The sequence below is a fragment of the Cynoglossus semilaevis genome, chromosome 11 (genome assembly GCF_000523025.1).
Source record: "Cynoglossus semilaevis isolate Cse_v1.0 chromosome 11, Cse_v1.0, whole genome shotgun sequence".
Classification (NCBI taxonomy): Eukaryota; Metazoa; Chordata; class Actinopteri; order Pleuronectiformes; family Cynoglossidae; genus Cynoglossus; species Cynoglossus semilaevis.
Window position 1 is genome coordinate 16,510,740 of NC_024317.1, and position 17,706 is coordinate 16,528,445.

At 40.6% G+C, this 17,706-nt stretch overlaps 2 protein-coding genes across 4 annotated transcripts in view; both read right to left on the bottom strand.

Moving 5' to 3' along the window:
* Positions 1 to 82: 82 nt before the first annotated feature.
* Positions 83 to 8,070, bottom strand: cfap57 (cilia and flagella associated protein 57). The gene is made up of 21 exons (XM_008320961.3): positions 7,757 to 8,070; positions 6,925 to 7,238; positions 6,590 to 6,849; positions 5,854 to 6,028; positions 5,543 to 5,695; positions 5,265 to 5,404; positions 4,518 to 4,683; positions 4,300 to 4,413; positions 4,015 to 4,227; positions 3,665 to 3,838; positions 3,428 to 3,589; positions 3,144 to 3,299; positions 2,601 to 2,694; positions 2,325 to 2,515; positions 2,071 to 2,244; positions 1,823 to 1,981; positions 1,357 to 1,500; positions 1,138 to 1,254; positions 894 to 1,028; positions 640 to 783; positions 83 to 296 (listed from the first exon to the last, which is right to left on the bottom strand). Exons 1-21 carry the CDS (start codon positions 7,911 to 7,913, stop codon positions 141 to 143), a joined length of 3,498 nt encoding a protein of 1,165 aa, XP_008319183.1. The 5' UTR covers positions 7,914 to 8,070; the 3' UTR covers positions 83 to 140.
* Positions 8,071 to 8,513: 443 nt separating this feature from the next.
* efcc1 (EF-hand and coiled-coil domain containing 1) overlaps positions 8,514 to 17,706 on the bottom strand; it is a 13,811-nt gene continuing 4,618 nt past the window's right edge. For 2 of the 3 annotated variants that reach the window (XM_017036353.2, XM_025060272.1), the window contains 6 exons: positions 12,873 to 13,021; positions 12,268 to 12,424; positions 11,556 to 11,712; positions 10,576 to 10,734; positions 10,050 to 10,119; positions 8,988 to 9,961 (listed from right to left, as the gene is read on the bottom strand). In XM_017036353.2, the coding sequence (XP_016891842.1) occupies positions 9,828 to 9,961; positions 10,050 to 10,119; positions 10,576 to 10,734; positions 11,556 to 11,712; positions 12,268 to 12,424; positions 12,873 to 13,021 (826 nt within the window). In that variant the 3' untranslated portion in view covers positions 8,988 to 9,827. Of the gene's footprint in view, positions 8,954 to 8,987; positions 9,962 to 10,049; positions 10,120 to 10,575; positions 10,735 to 11,555; positions 11,713 to 12,267; positions 12,425 to 12,872; positions 13,022 to 17,706 lie in introns of those variants that run through there. The other variant, XM_025060273.1, reaches the window with a different exon arrangement.

The following is a 17,706-nucleotide window of genomic DNA, read 5'->3' on the forward strand; positions in this document are numbered from 1 at the left end:
AGCAATGTCAGAAAATACATAGCTCCAAGAAACTTTGTTTCCCTTTTACACAGTTTGCTTTAGGGTTTAAATTCATTCCTTAGTAATGCCTTTAAAGTTCCTGAAGTTTAAGGACACTTAGTCAACTTGACAGTTTCATATCATGACTCCTTTTTGAGACCTTGGTCTGAGTTGGGACGTGACTTGTTGGCCTTCTTGTTTGTGAGCAACTGGGCTTTGTAGTCTTTGGCCTGGCTTCTCACCAAATGTAGTTCCTTCCGCAGTTCATTGATTTCAGAGATCAGGGTGACATTTTCCTATGGAGACATTAGTCACTGTAGCAGTGGTTTCTAGAATGAACACCAAAGGAGTATCATGTGAAGCTAAGGCTTGCTAAAAAAAAATTATGTTGTTTTGGAATTTTTAAGTTTTTCAAATATAAATAAATATCCCCATGATGGAGGTAAATCTTAGGTATTATCAACAATTGTTTATCTGTGCTTAAAAAATGATTTCTGCCTTTTCAGAACTGATTAGTGGCTCCATAATCACTCTTTATAACTAAAAACAAAATAGATTTTAAGCTGAAACATGGTGCAGCTTCATTTGTTTCTATTTAAAAGCCATAGACGTTTAAGGGCAGAAAAGGGTTGTTATTACCTTCATGATTCTGACATAGGCTCTCTCATGCTCCTCAGCAGATTTGGTCAGCCTTGTCTTCAGACTGCTGACTGTCTTTTCCAAATGCTCGCGATAGCAATAGAAAGCTTTCTGGACATCCTCATCTACAACGTTGTTCTCCACCTAGAGGAGATGTGAATTAATTGCATTTTCCTTTATTTCTGACAGTATGTTTGAAACATAAGAGCAGGCTGGAAGTCTGAGCAGTACAAGCATTTTTTTGGACGTCTCACCTGTTTGGCCTCTGATACATAGTATGCATACATCCTCTGCACACTGTCCTTGAGTGTTTTTGGCTGTTGGATGAGGCCGACACAGTTATGGAGGTCTGACTTGAAACGCTGAAGATGAGTCTCTAAATGTTTCACCTGCAAATATAGTTACACACATTTAGGTGAACATTTTGTCACGACAAGCTTTGAGTAACATCAAGACAAGAAGCACATCCCAGTAGTAGTGACTAATATGGGGGCTCACCTTCTGCATCTGTTTGTGCAACTCCCTATCCCTGGTCCGGAGTTTGAGCCTCAAGTCGGCCATAGCAAGCTTCTGCTGAGAGTCTCTTTTTTCACTTTGTACCAAATCCTCCTGCAACTAGCAGATACAAAAACAGAATCATTTAAAAAAAATGAACCTGGTATTTTTGTGTTGTGTATATATGTACTGTATGTAACTTGTTAAGGTGCCTTAACAGACCTGATGGATTCTCTCCTTTTTTTCATTGATCTCATCTTGTTGTGGTTCAATTTGTTTCTTCAGCTCGGTACAATGAAAATCCAGAACAAACTTTAGCTTCTCCAGCTCCTGATTCTTCTTCTTTAGGCTAGCGATTGTCTTGTCCTGAACAGGAATAGGAAGATGCAGAACAATGTAAGAAATCAACAATGTTTGAGAGATGTCTCAACTTTCCTAGAGCAACTATTACAATTATATCATTTATACAAACTCATTTTAAAGAATAAATATTTACGTACAGCAGGGGTTACTAACCATACTTAGTTAAGAGGGACAGAACCTTGGGCACAGACACTCACATTTTTGGCTAACTGTTATTTTGGAATCCAGTGTGGGCTGGACTGGACGCTTCACCGGGCGGAACACGCCCCGCGGGCCACTAGTTGATAATCGCTGCTTTAGTGGGTAAAACAGTGATCAAAGTTACCTTGTCCTGATTGGTCTTTTCATGTCCAGCGATCTGTCTCTTCAGATCGTCAATGTCACTCTCCAGGGAGCGGATTAGTTTCAACAGTCGCTGACGTTCCTGTTTCAGCTTGTTAATGTCCGTACACTTGTCATCAATCTGCTTCTGTAGACCAAGGACCTGGATGGAAGGAGGTCAGTTTTTTTTTACAAAATGCCTTAGCCTTAAGCTAACCTAGCTAGTAAAAAAAAAAAAAAAAGCATTGCTACCTTTTGGCCCAAAATTGTACTTTCTCCCTTCAGACTGGTGTTGGTCTCTTTTTCTGTGAGGAGCTTCATCTCATACTTGATTTCAACTTTATGGATCATCTTGTCTTCATCTTCTTCCACCTGCCTGATGAGCTCTTTGTACTCCAGAATTTGCTGTTTTGCATCTTCCTGACACTGGATGAGAAAGAATCCTTATAAAAACAATGGTTTATGGCAGTTTTCAAACTCTGTCACTGCCCTTTTCACAGACTGACCTGAGCCAGGAGCTGAGTCTTCTCTTGCACCTTGGCTTCATAACTCTGCGTCAGGTCCTCCAGGGCTTGGACTCTGTGGTCCTCTGCAGACTGGAGCTGACTCTCGTAGCTCTTCTGCATCCTCTCCAACTTCAGCTGAATTTCCTGGAACCTCTCGTGCTCCACGATTAGCTTTTGACTATATGATAGCTCTACGTACGGCATAAAAACAGTGAACACTGTGGATAAAAACTCCCTTAGGTTCAGATGGGACATTGTTTGGTCTGGTCTTCTCACCTAAGTCCTCTAGTTCTTTGGAATGTTTTCCAGCAAGCTCCGCAAAACTCTCCTGATGTCCACACTTCTGTTTTTCCATCTCTGTCTTCAACACCTGCATAAACAGTGACAGTAAGAAATGATAAAAAAAAAGCACAGGAAATGAGGAATAATATTATGACAAACTGAAACTCATCTATGAACTGTTTTAACACATTTGTAAATATATACAATTATAGTATCAGCAAAGTTAAATGAGATCACAGCTATACTAGTCAGTGGATTACTGGATTCATTAGAGATTTTCTTTGCTATACTTAAAATCATTTGCTATATTTGAATTGTTCTGAAAGTCTATTTGTGCCCTTTATGGGGGCAGATCAGAGCTAATCACATCTGACCTTATAACAACCATGGGTAGAAGGCGAAGCATCTGATAGTATTTCACTGTAGTCGAATCTATACTGTTTTGAAATCTAATTTTTTTAAGCCTTACTGTTGAACAGGCGTCAGTGTCAACTGGAAACACCGACTAAAGCAGTGTGGGCGACTGTACTGTACAACCTGCTGTGTGGTTTGTAGAGCTTCAATTTGCTGCGTAAAATTGTCCGTGATCTCTCTGATCTTTTCGTTGTAGTTCATGTCCTTCAGACGGAGCTGGTACTCGTTCTCCATTTGAAGCTCCTCCAGATGCATCTTCAGCTCCAACATGTTCTGTGTCTGCAACATGCGCACGCACAACATCAAACTAAGCATTTCAACAGCTACATTACTTTGTGTTGTGTGCTATTCTTAAGGTGAACGATGAGTGGAGAAGCATGAAAAGGCCAACATAACCCAGGACAAACCTTTTCCTCCAGGTCTGACTTTGTGACCAGGATCTCTTTGGTGTGGATAACGTGTCGACTGTTCTTCAGTCCTCGACCCTCCTTGTCAATGATCTTCCAGATTAACAGACAGCCATCTTCAGATGCTGTCAGCAGAAACTGGTCATCAAACGTGATCACCATCTGAGAATGTGCAGTTGGAGGTCAGAGGTCTTAAAAATCAGCACTGTCACAACACGGCAGACTTCAAGGACCCACCTTGGAAACTGGGCCACAGTGAGCCTGGTGTGTGGTCCAGTCCTTCTGTATGGGTAATGGGTATTTGACGGCCCTGATGGCTCCACTGGAGGTTCCGGTGAAGACGACCCTTCCAGAGTGAGACACAGCGATGGCAGTCTGAGCCACACCATCACCAGGAACCTCCCTTAGAACCTGGGCACCAAAAAACAACTGAATGTTTTGTGAATCTGGGCTATACAACTGAAACAGACGTGACATTTGGAGGAAGGGAACCTGTTGTAACCATACTTTTATAAAACAAAAATTATATTTCACAAGTCGAAATTTAGCATGAAGAGAAATAACGTTGCTATTCTGTTTCTACTGACTTGATATTCTTGGATTTCCTTCAGTGTGAGGTCACTTCCTACGGCCAAGGTGGTCGTACAGTCAGAAGAAAAAGCCACGTCCGTGTAGCTGCAGGACTTGAGGACGCTCTCTGACTCACGCTTCCCGCTCTGTGTGTTCCACTCGTACACTGCACCATCCATCCCGCAGGACACCAAGCGCCTGTCGTCCACACTCCACTTGATGGCACTAATCTGCCAAAATGAAGGATGTTTAGTTAACAACACACCGAGCACACACCTGGTCCTGACTCACCTCCGACTCACCTTTCCATTGTGACCCTTCAGAGTGAGGATGTTGGTGAAAGACATGACAGAGTAGATCTGGATGATATTTCCATTGACCGCAGCAAACATGTGTCCACCGTTACTGAACGCACACTGAAGAGGGACGAGGTGAGAGAGACGAGAGACAGTTCAAGGTTCAGGAGTAGAGAACATGGTGTCGCTGTACAAAAAGGCTTCACGTACTGTATGTAGCCCACCTCTCTGCAGCCACGGACATTAAACTCTTTAAATGTGCGGATGTCGTCAAGGACCAGATTCATCAGTCTGAGTTTGTCTGCGAAGCCCACCAGGACAAAGAGACCAGTGGGGTGAAGGGACACACTGTAGGCCTCTTCCTGGAACTCCTTGTAGAGCTCCAACAGTCTGTGACACAGAGAAACAAACCACCGTATACTGTACACTTCTGTACCTGGTTCATTCTCTCCTCCTACTTTTTGCCGATATCCGATATGCCGAACCTTTCCAAACACTTCATTTCCGATGCCAATATCAACTGATACCGATATAGGCCTGGTAATATTTATTTATTTATCTGTACAAACCACTGTATGAATTGGTGGGACCAGCATTCTTATCATACAATACCCTGATTATTGAAATAGATTAATTAAATGAGCTGCAATGCTGCCATCTAGTGATTTTCACTTTCATATACAGCCGTTTGTCCCCAAAACTATATTTAGGGTAAACATCATTTGACAAAACCCAGGCATCGCATTATCTGTTTTCATTATCGGAGGAAAAACATCTTCCTACTTTTTATACAATATAATTATGTTTACTTGTTTATTTTCTGGAAATAAAAAACAAATTAAATGTAGGAAAAACAGGTAATTGTCAAAGATGTTCCTAAAAAAAATGCCCTATAAGATGGAAGTGAAAATAAATCTAAGAGTAAAAGACACATTAACATATTGTGTGTAGGCTGGATCTTGTCATCCTACTTTGTCTCATAGTTCCAGATGCGAATGGAGCAGTCCAGGGAGCTGGTGGCTGCCAGAGGCTTCCAAAGACAAGTGGATAATCCCGTGATGGACTTGGAGTGAAAGGGCTGGGATAAAAACTCAAAATGTAGTTGCTCTTCCTAAAAAAAAGAACACCGTTACGGTTTGACTCTTTGTGCCCACAAGAAAATGTTCAGGTTCACAACTTCTCAACAATCTTTTCAAAAATCCCCAAATGACCATAGAGTGGTGGTGTGTTTGGTGAGTGACACTTTTACCTTGGCGACGTCTACGGCCGACAGGCTGATGCTGTACAACTGTCTCCTGTCTGTGTTGACCACCAGGGTCTCCTCTGCAGGACTGAGACACATGGAGTAAACCTCCTGAGTGACAGCTGAAGAGCCGTCGTCACTGAGTGGGTCCAGAGGAATCTGTCATGTGACACATGTAGAGTATCACAGGTTATCCTGCACAAAGCTGCCTGCTGCACCAAAACACACTGTTGACGTGTGTGTGGTGTGTAGTAATATGAAGGCGGAGCCATTTGGTTATGTTTCAGTGTTTTGTTCAATCCTGGTGAATTCTTCACCTTAATTTCCCTGATCCTCCTGTAACTGTTTTCTTCCGTCTTCTCAAAAAGACACACAGAGCCCGGGCCCATTGAACACACGAACCCTTTGGAGTAGGACAGTATGGCAGTGATGCGACAGACAGTTGAGGCTTCTTCTACAGGAGTGTTTTTAATCATCCTGGTTCCCACCTGCCTAGATGTTTAAAAAAAAAAAAAAAAAAGAAGTCACTACTGGAGTGGTGTGACCACAAAAGGTAAACATGGGCTTATTGGTGTATTTTTTTTCGTTCCCTGCGTAAAGTTGTTATTGTTTTTATTATTATTATTAGGGATCTCCGATAATATCAGCCCGATATTAGCATATTATGTAATATCTGTAAGAATCGTTATTGGTTTTTCCTCCTATAATGACAACCCGCTGACGCAATGCATGGGTTTTGTCAAATGATGTCCTAAAAATAGTATTGTAGATAAACGGCTGTATATTAAAGTGCAAGTCACTACAGGGCAGCATTGCAGGTCATTTAATTAATCTCACTCCTACAGTGTATGATATATTTATATATATTTATGTTATTATTATTATATTTATTATTTATATAGTACAGATAAATAAATATTACCAGGCCTACATCGGTATTGGTTGACATCAGAATCGGAAATTAAATGTTTGGACAATATATTGGACATCCCTACAACTGATATTAATTACTATAGATATGTAAAAAGTGCATGATAAGGACAAACTCGTCACCTGTCGGTCTGCTCGTGCTCAGACGTCGGGGATGTTTTGATCTCTCGGCGCAGCTCTCCACATTCAAACACCAGCAGCCTGCCAGTGTCCGTCCCTGCAATCAAACGCTCTGCCGTCATCCACGTATGACACAGAAAGTTGATGGTCTCCACCTTTGGGAAGCTGCTCTGTTTCAGCGTTCCCTCTGCATAGTGAAACAGCTTAAACATCCCAGCTCCACTCACACACAGCTGCATGTTGTTGTAAGGGTTGAAGCTGACCTGGAGAAATATCATTAAAAACATCAACAGAGCTTCTTCAGAACCAGCCGTTCAGGTCGTCACTGCAGAGCTCACCTGGGAGACAGGGTTGTTAGAAGTACTGGTTTTCACAGACGCCAGGATTTTTTGCTTTTCCCAAAGCCAAAGGACCAACGTCCATTCTGGATCTGCTGCTTGGCCAATTAGATACTTGGAGTCAGAAGAAAAGGCCATGCACACAAACCTTTCAACGGGGATTTCCCCTGCAGTCACAACTTTTCTCTTCCTGCCCTGCTCGTGCTGCAGGTCAAACACTGTTATGGTGGCCTTGTCAACGCGCTCCGAAACCGCCAGGTAGCGCCGGTTTGCACTAATTGCCAATGCATGCATTCCCAGACTTCTCTCTGAACCTGCAGACATCAATAAACAGAGCAACAGAAGAGAAAGAAAAGAATCAATCGACAGAAAAGTAAGTCAAACGGTAACATTGGGTTTCATCTCGACCATTACTTAGAAATAGGACAAACTGACCAATAAGGTTACCGTAAATACACAACCTGTTTGATCTCCACTACAGTAATAATCCCCGGTAAACTATTCACTCGTCGTTGGTTTAAACCGATATTTTTGTAGTGGAGAAAGAGTGCCACCGTGTGGCTCATTATTAGAGAGCAGCTGTTGTTGTACTGTGAGTCAGTCGAGCACGTTTTTAAAAATGTTTTTAAAAGTTTTATGCTCGTGAAAAAAAATCTTAAATGGCTGTATTACAATAAACTAAAATGCAAGTTTTAAGAGCTTGACTTGACGACTTTAATCAAGTGACGTCCACTAATATTAAGGCTAGTTCTATTTTACCAGTAAAACAAATTAGGGTTCATTAGTTAATTAGCACTAACCAGTTCTCATAACTCAGCAAAAGTGTTCTTACCTGGAATAAACCGCTGACATCTTTGGACAGTGTTGTAACAAACACAATTATTCCCCGCGGGAAAAACCAGAGTTTGTTCGTCGGAGAAACACACGTTGTTCGACACTCCTGTTCGGAGACCAAACATGAAATGAGACTGAGGGCCGACCGTAGTCATTTTGAGTGGAGTCTTCACCTGTTTTTATGGTGAACAAACTGGAGAGGACGGTGAAAACAAAATATACTACTTTACAGTCAGAGCCGAGCAGGAATCAAACTTATTGCTGCAGGTTCTCTGTGGTTACGTCAAGTCGCTAAGCAACGCAAAAACATCTCGCGAGAACTTGGGAACTTTAATAACGCGTGAAAAAATGTCAAAAAAATTTTGTAGGCATGTTGAAGATGGAATTATTCACATTTAAATTAAACAAATATTTGAATATCCTTTTAAAAATGGCATACACTGTGGAAGGAAAATGCAATGAACAATACCACAATTTACAGGAGCATGTTGTGGAATGGAAGAGGGTTTGTACCTGTAAACATTCCTTAGGAATAAACTAATGCACAGTTTTCACATTTTATGTATTATTTATTTTATTTTTTCTAAAAAAAGAAAGAAAAGAAAGACAAGAAACTAGACTAATCTAACTTAATGTTTGTCCAAAATGTATCTTGGTTGGGACCCACTAACCAGATATGGCCAGTACACTGGTAGATCATTTAAAATAATAATAATAATAATAATAATAATAATAATAATAATAAGTGTGTGTGAGTGTTTGAAGGGGGATGGGGACAGGGGGAAGTAGTAAAAGTGTAAGGTACAACTGAAATACTACTTGTCATTGTGACACAACTCACCACTGTATACAACCAAATGTGACCTCTGCTTTAACCCATCACCAAAGTGAACAGCTTAAGCACCAGGCGAGCAGTGTGTGGGGACGGTGCCATGCTCAGAGCACCTCAGTGGTGACTTGGCAGTTGATGGACTCACTTCCTTAACCATCAAGCCACCACTGCCCCTACAAGACCTCGGGAGGACACCAGTGCAGAAAAAGAAGAAATCACCAAAAGAACTGTAGCAGGTTCAAACAAGGTTGAAGAGTTCTGTTAGGCAACTGGACATGACATTTTCTCAAAGAAGACGTTTCACCTCTCATCCAAGAGGCTTCTTCAGTTCTAACTGGTGGAGGGGAGTACAGGTTCAATCACCTAAAAGCAGAACCAGGACACAAATAGTAATCAATCAAGAAAAAAAAGTGTTTGTTTATTTTCATAGTCAACAGTATCAAATCTAATCCTTAATTCTAGATGTTGTTTTTCAATCTGGCAGCGGCATGATGACAAAGACTGATTTACAGACATGACTGTAATATCAAAAGACTGCAAAGTCCACTGACATCTATCACAGGTTTAGTATCTAAGATTTTAAAAAAGTAACAAGAATGAAACTGATTTGACTGGAATAATTATGTTTCTTATTTCAGAAAGGATGATACCTAATCCTGTGGATTATATACCTAATCCCACAGATTAGGTATATAATAGGGATGCACTTTAAACCCTGAACCCTATTTTGAACAGTTTTGTCTCCTATGTACAAATGACCCCAATGTTAAAGGTAAGACCATTTTAGTTTATTTTTATAATCATGAAAACATATTAGCTGCTATATATTGTTTAGGTAGCACCACAAACTACAAGAAGAAACAAAAATAAAGTATTTTTACTTCAGTCTCACATACTGGAGCTAAATGCTCAATAATTATTTCAATGAAGTGATTAATCTTTTCCTCCTGCTGCTTATACTCCTACAGGGGTTAGCTTATTTCAACAGTTCACATTCAGAGTTCTGTTATGAGAAAAAATATCACTGAAAGATTTATGTGCAATTATTTTTTTTATCAAGACTTTATGCTTTTTTTAATGCATTCTCTGGATATATATTCTTAATAATATTACTAAAGAGTATGTATCTAACATAATAGTACACTAACTGCACATTATATACACCAACCAGCCTGCTAAATACAAACATTTGACATTCTAAAGAGAAACCTCTTTGGCCATCACAATGAGTCGCAGCTTAGCAGGTGATGACCAGAGCGTTCACAGACTGATCGCTCTGTGTTTGCTCTGGAGCTTCAGCCACAGACAGAACCTCACAGGCGGCCAGTTCATGGTAGAGAGCATTAAGAACCTCCAGAATGTGAGCTTTTCCTGTTCAGTCAAAGGGACACGTCAGGTCACATACAGCCAGACAACGGATTAAAACATTTCATAGACGACAACACATGAATCTACTGACCGTGTTGTGGGTCACTGCAAGACTCCAAAGTGCTGAGCAAGATTTTCCCAAGAGACTTTCGTGACACATTCTGAAATGAGACAGACGAAACATCAGATGGTGTAAAACAGACGGTTCAACACCAACCCACGATGTTACACTGATCAGGAAAGGCATCGGTAAACTTTTAAATCAGTCAATCAAACCCTTCACTCTCTCATCAGTGTGGTGCTCCACCATGTTTAATTTCTCTTTGCAGTCTGTACCACGGAGTCTTATCCAGCCTGCCCCGGCCGAGAGCTCAAAAACCCCATTAATACTCCCCAGCTTAGTAGATTTAAAAAACATCAATAACTGTTGAAACTTTGAAAGACCCCTGTTTCTGTTTCTGTTTTGAATCAATAATTTAATCACAGTTTGCTGTTATTAAAACTCAGACGTACAGTATATGCTCTCCCTTTCAAAAGTTTAAATCAGGAAAGTTTATCTTTGTTGTTTGGGTGTATGTTTGTATCTAAACATGTTGCTTGACAGCGTGATTACTAACCAGGTCTCTGAGCTCCTGGAGGAGCTGTAAAATGTCAACCAGTTTTTCCTCTACCAGTGACAGGCGAACCCGTTCGTTTTCCAGCATCTGCAGCTGCATCTGAAGGAGCTCTGTCTCGTCGGCTTTCTGCTGTAGCTCCTGCACCAACGTGTCCTTCATCTAAAACACAAAACACAAGTCAGTCTCACTGAAGGACAGACACCTGGGCTGTCACTAATGGGACCAAGTCTCTGAGATTGGATTAAATCGAAACAGTCAGTGAGAGGGAGCAGAGACGGTTGACATGAAGCTACAATTAGTCTGGACATCTGATCCTAACACTGATTTACAGGCTAAAAAGACCAATACTGAGCTGTAATTGGTCAGACACAGATTAAGAGTACGACGAGGAATGATAATTGACCTTCATCCATCCATCCATCCATCCACCATCTACCACATATTCCGTTATTAGTCTATTCAGTTCCAGGAGTACACCTTTATGTGTGAGCCAACTGAAGGATAAGTAAATCACCTCTTTATGACATAAACAAAGCCTCACGGTCAGGAATGTGTTTATTTTTGTCTAAAAAAAAAAACCTACTGTGGTCACATGACATCATCATCACCATCATCATCATCATCATCATCTGTCCGCCCGTCCTCCAGTGTTGTGAAAACACTGTTCAGCTGTAACAACAGAGCTTTCACTTGAGCTATTCTTGAGTGTCATGAAAGACCACTAGGGGTGTTGCTGTGCACATGCGGGCCAAACTGTGAAGTCAACACTGGTGGTTTGGTTAGGTGGAAAATGACAGATCAAACCACTAGTTATGGTTTAGCTGCTGCTGCTCTCACCACTGAAGAGCAGCCTGTGCCAGCACTAGTCTCAAATCTGATGTAACACCAGTGTTTCAGTCCCAGGATGATTTGTTCAGTGACGTACAGTCGTATATACACACACAGGTATAAATGTGTGAGTCGGCCGCCCTGGGCTGTACCTGGTCCATGTCCACCTCGGCCTGGCTCTCCTTCAGCTGAAGCTGTTTCTGGAGTCGGGTCACCCTCTCCAGCAGTTCCACCACAGCGCTGCAACTCTCCTCACTTCTCAAACTCCCAAAATTTGACAGGAGCTTCTTGAACGCCTTGTCGTCACACCTGATGAAGAATACGTAAAAAAGAAACTGGACTATTAATAAACAAAGGAGAAATTAAGACTTAATCATGTCTGCAGAAACACCAAGGGTGTGGACATTAAATGGATGTTCTACGGCTGAACCTTAAAATAATTCAGTTTTTTTTAATAAAAGAGAAAAACAACTTATATTTTATTTAAATAATAAATAAAAATGCCTCCACACAAAAGATATTCATTCTTATTGGTTGTTCTTGGGATTTTTCTGACCACAAATAAAAGTTTGTGTGCACCTGTACTTTGGTATTTGTACTTTTATGTAAAGTTATTTTGCCTTTCAGTTTCAAAAGAGAGGGAATTATTTTGTAATGAGAGGTTTGTCTGAAGTTACACTAAAGGCCTTATAAGAAATTCATTGACTTTAATTTTGTTTGTTTTTCATTTTCCCCCCGGCCTCCTGCTCACTAAGGTGATGGGTTGAAGGCAGAGGTCACGTTTCGTTTTATCATAATGACAGTAAATCAATTTCAAATTCAAACTTCATCTAGAATGTGTGGTGATGTTGATGTTTTTTTCACCTGTCACTGCAGCAGGACAGCCTGGACAGAATCTTCTTCACCTCGTCCACCTGCTTCTGCTGATCTCTGGTCCATTTGTCCTCTTCTTCATCAGAGGCAGCCTGGCCCTCCACAGAACGGAACAGCTGCTCCTCCACCACATCATTCTCAGACGTGTCTAGTATAAAATGACTTTCATTATCACTGCAGCAACCATAAACATTTGTTAAAAAAAAAAAAAACTTTTTCTGATACTGAACTGCATTACACTTGGTAAATGACTAGCAGGATTTTGAACTTTGGTTAAAGATGTTTTCCACTGTGCTACACCTAGATCTACTATCTCTAGACCTGAAATGTTTTAGGATTGAGTTTCACTGCATCATTATTGGTGTGTGTGTGTGTGTGTGTGTAACTCTCCTCAATTTACCAAATGATCCTCAGGGAGACAAATGAAACGTGCGAGTTTACCCCTCAGGGAGACAAATGAAACGTGCGAGGAATTAATCTTATACTACACTCAGTTTCGTTTCTCAGTCCCAGGTGAGAAAACCATTGCTGTTAGACAGATTTACTTCAACTTAGTTTTCACCAGGCAAAACAGAGATTGAAAAAAGCCGTCTTACTTCTGTCTGGAGTTGTCACAGCACGCCCTGTTGGAGAACAGCGGCCATGCTGGGAATCCTGGCAGCATCTTTGTCCAGTTCGCCTCCTGCCACCCGGAGGCTGTTCCACCCTGGCTCTACTTGAAAGTTGTAGTTTTGATGCCTCCATCCTAAGGAAAAATAACAACAGAGCTTTAGGCCTGAAGGCTCCACCTACATGTGTGACACTCTCTGTCATTTAAAGTCCAGAAATAAAAATATCTAGGCCAGACAAATACTTTAGCATCAAAGTGAACATATTAAGTACCAGAAGGCCGTGTGTATTAAACCACATCTACAACCACCAACATGACTTTATAGAGGCCTCTGATGTTGTGTGCCAGATCTTGGTGTGGTAATTGAAGCCAGACCGTGTATCTTTGAAGCATTTTATAGTTAAGTGGGTCAGAGAATGAAGAATGAAGTTCTGTGTTCAGGGAAAAGGGTGAAATAATAAAAACTAAACATAACTGAAGGAACTTTTATTACACGACAGATGAAACAACTCCGGGACAACAGTCAGAGTCCAAGTCTGCCTTATTGTCAGAGGAACCTCTGGAACCTTTACTGGAACTGGGTTTCTCTGTCACTCACGTAAAGTGAAAAATAGAAACAAACGTAGTGTGTTTGTATTCTAGTGTTTCATTAAAACAGGAATAAAGGGAAAATCAGGCAACATTTTTTATGTTCATCACATTTGTACATCACGTACACGGAGCACACAAGTACACAGAACAAGCACGATTCAATGCTAATCAACTTGAAGTTGAAATGGTGGGTGCAGTATTTTCTAATGTTCTCCTGCTGTCTGTGGTAGAAATCCAATCGTCAACTTTCATCTATCACTGAATAACTGTTTCCAGATGATGTGGTTTTGCCAAAACACTTCAAAAACATTTAGCAGACTGGCTCTATATATAGAAAAACAAATGAGGTGCCCCGACATACACATCCTTACAGTATATACGTCAACAACACTATGTCATTAGATAACAGTAACAGCTGTTAGGTCATGTGACCATCTGCTTCAAGACCAAGATGAACCTGGATCACACAGGAACACAAAAACAAACAGTTTCTATGGAAACGGTTTGAATCCATACTGATCTGAAGGAGACTTTTTGGTGTGACTACTGTGGTAAACATTTGAATTTGACCGTCACTGCTGAGTGACGCTGCAGTCGGGTGGATTCTGAAACAACGTCGAATATCGGATCATTTGAATAAGCTTTTTCACAAACAGTACATGTATGAAATGACGTACGTATAACAACCTCCTCATCTGGGTCAGAATTGTCTCCATCACAGTTGGATTGTGTACCGTTTCTTTTCAAATATTTATCCACTGCCATCACTGCTGTCAGAGGCCAAGCATCAAAACCTCTATTGTTTGAACGGCAACAAGTAAATACACAGATTAATTAGCCGTCTGCTGTCACCTAGTGGAAGACCTTTTAATTGTTCCTCTGCTGTTATTTGAACAGTGAAGGGAGATCTGTAGACCTGATGTTCTCTCATGGCCCACTAATGTACCTTGGCACAGCGGTTGGGAACCTCTGAGCTATCGGTTCAAATTTCGGTTAGTAGATTAATTTTCCTGTTAGGATGGGTGAGGAAATCTGATGACAGTGTGGGTTGGATCAGCAGCAGAGCTGATCAGGAGCAGCTGATCTGGCTCCACCCGTTGGCAGTCATCTCTTCTCATACACTACAAAGAATTGGCTCCCTGAGCTGGTTGGAGAACGGCACATCACTATCAGTGTAGAAATGGAAAAGGATTGACTTGATTTATATTGTAGCACCAATAAAAACAACACTGAACTATCCTGTGAGCCAACCGGGCCGTCCAAGGACTGGTGGTGAACAATCCAATGATTCCTATTTCAATTCCCAGCACAGGCTGGTAGGGTTAGTACTGGGCCTGGTTGTGGAATGCTGAGTAAGACTTAAAAACATGCTCACTGGGTGCAGTGGTGAGAACCCACTGCTGCTGCCACTGTTCTGATGACAAACAAAGCTGCTGCTGCTGCTGCTGCTTTAAAAGACCACAGTCAAAAATACATGTATCCACAAGTTGACCGTCAAGTCATGTCAATATTCAGCTGCTAACTCAACCTTCAACATGTGTATTGTGAAGCCACTAATATTTCACAAATGGTTGAATAAAACTTACATTAACATATTTTAATTATGCTGTCATGACAAATGCTAGTGCAAAACTGTGCTTTATATTGTTGTCTATTATGAAAACACATATTTAAAATTTGGCCAAAACTAATTTGTCTGACACACTGACAAACAGTTGAACATGTACTTTTTAAAATCAGACACGCATGGGTTACTGCAGTATGCTGCTGCCTCAACACCCACTGACCCACTGGTTCAATGACATGATTGACCCTCACAGCACTGGTTATCACTGGTTATCACTGACTAGTCTTCATTTTCATTTATTATTTGTATTTGATTTATATCTATGCTGTAAGATTTTATCTAGACACATATTTTTTATCTCGTTTTTTTTTTTTAACTTGTGTTTACTTTTTTGCTATATTTAAATAATATTCTTTCAGTTCTTTTTGGGGGAAGTTTAACAGGAAGGTTTAAAGAAAAATATTGCATTTGCAGTTCATTATGTGCAAAAAAATGCCATCTGTTTCCAAAGGAAATGAGCAATAATTTTAAATAATGTGATTTCAAGACTAACAAAGCATTTTTTCCATAATCAACACACATGTGTATGTGATTTTGACTTTGTGTTTGGCAAACACAATACAAAGATGAATTAAGCAATTAATCTCTTGTCATCCATGTAAAACACAGATGTAATTTTCTGAAGAAACAGTTCAGTGTTTGTTCCTTGTCCATCGGTACCAGACTGTGTACTTTTTTTTTGACTTGTTACGTATTGTTAACCATTCCAACCATCGCAGAAATCTAAAGGTCATGATCAAAGGTTAAGATTCACAAACACATTACAACTTAGGAGACACAAAAAATCATGTTGAAGACAATTCCAGTGAAGCAAACGCCTGTGTGTGTTGACTGGTCCTGTCTGAGTTTCAGCTGTTGCTCTGTTCTCACAGACTTTCCTGAGAATCACAGATGTTTTCAAACAACACCCACACAACCGCTAGAGTTTCACTCTGATCACCGCAATTTTATAAGCTTCTCCTGGGATGTTGATGGAAAGTTGGAAGTAGATATTTTTTAAAGAAAATATGCACGTGTAAGGAAAACCTGAAATTCAAATCGCATGTGTGAGGAATGGTTTCAAATATTAGAATTTATTTTAATTTGGAAACTGAGAAAGGTGCTGTTCAATGTGTTCAAATTCCTTAATCCTGGTTCATAAATCCTACAAAGGTTGTCATTTTTAATATTTAATCATAATTACTTTGAGTGAATTGACAGCAACAACGACTACAGAGTCCTAAAAAGTGAATGCTTTGTGTTTATCACCTGTCAATCTAGGGTTTATTCTTTATTTCTATTATTTTCTTTTACTTTTTCATTCCATTTCTTTCATCATTTTTAGGATAGGAGTGGAGCTGGAGTCACTCCAAACAGGAAAAGGAGTCAGCAGCATTGGGAAAAGGGGAGTAGAGCGTGGACAGTCCAACACAGGGCCACAGGAAGAGACAAAAAAACTCATTCACACTCACAGTCAGACCTATAGTCAGAGTGTATTATTGGTCTGATCCCAAACTGAATGTTTGGAGAAAAAAATCCCCTGGAGAATGAGATAATGCAGCCTTCTCCTCACGCCTTGATGAACAATGTCACACATTTGTATCAATTTTAACCGATTCCCGAGGCAAAAAATGACTTGAAGATTTGAGTAATTTACAATAGAAAAAGACAAAATTAAAAAAGTCATTTGATCATTCACTTAATCTTAAAACAGAGCACCTGACCTGGTGGCTCTCTGGTTTCTTTTGTTCATTTAAGTGAAATATATCTGAGCGGTGACACTGTTTTTAGAGGGAATTTACATAGAGCCCTGTTGCTAAGATCCCCGGGGTGGGGGGGTGGGGGGTGGGGGGGGTCTCAGTGGTATTGTTGGGCATAGAGTGAAAGAAGTTAGGGCAGATTGATGAGAATGACCATTCTGTTGGGCTTCTTGCTCAATGGAGCTCTCTCACTTGACATGTCAGGGCCTTTTTGGGGGGGTTGAATTATTTACCATTGGGGCATCAGTAGAAAGGCAGTGAAAAGATTTTGAAACACATTGTGTATAGATGTGCAGAGTCTGGAGGAGGTTACTGTGGTGACTGAACGTGGTTTTTAGAAACATTTGAAATCCAGGCAGTCGTGGGTGGGTGCTTTATTTCTAAGGGTCTGTGAGTGTGCGACTGTATGTATGTCCGACTCTATACAACAACAAAAACATGTGGATGTTTAAACCACTCAGTAACATCTGCTCTCCAAGGAAGGCAGGAATCCAAGACACTGATTATATGACCTGAGTAGAAACAACAGACACTAAGGTAAACGCTCAACGTTTAAAAGTCAAATTACACCCTTACTTTCACCAAAATTGATACTTCCTAACGGGAGCAGAGCCTGAACAAAACCCAAGAGCCACACACAATGTCAGTTAAAGAAAATACAGCTCTGAAAATTAGACAAGTGAACCACATCAAGGACAGAAACAAATCTTGGTAAGGTTTCAGGTTTCCATTCTTAACTTTTGTACGCCTCGGATTTTTGGAACAGAGTCATGCTACATGTAAAAGTTCTCTAATTGTACTGCAATCATGTGGAGTGATGAAGATGGACGGCAGAGTAAGGACAAAGACCTGGTGGCAGTCGA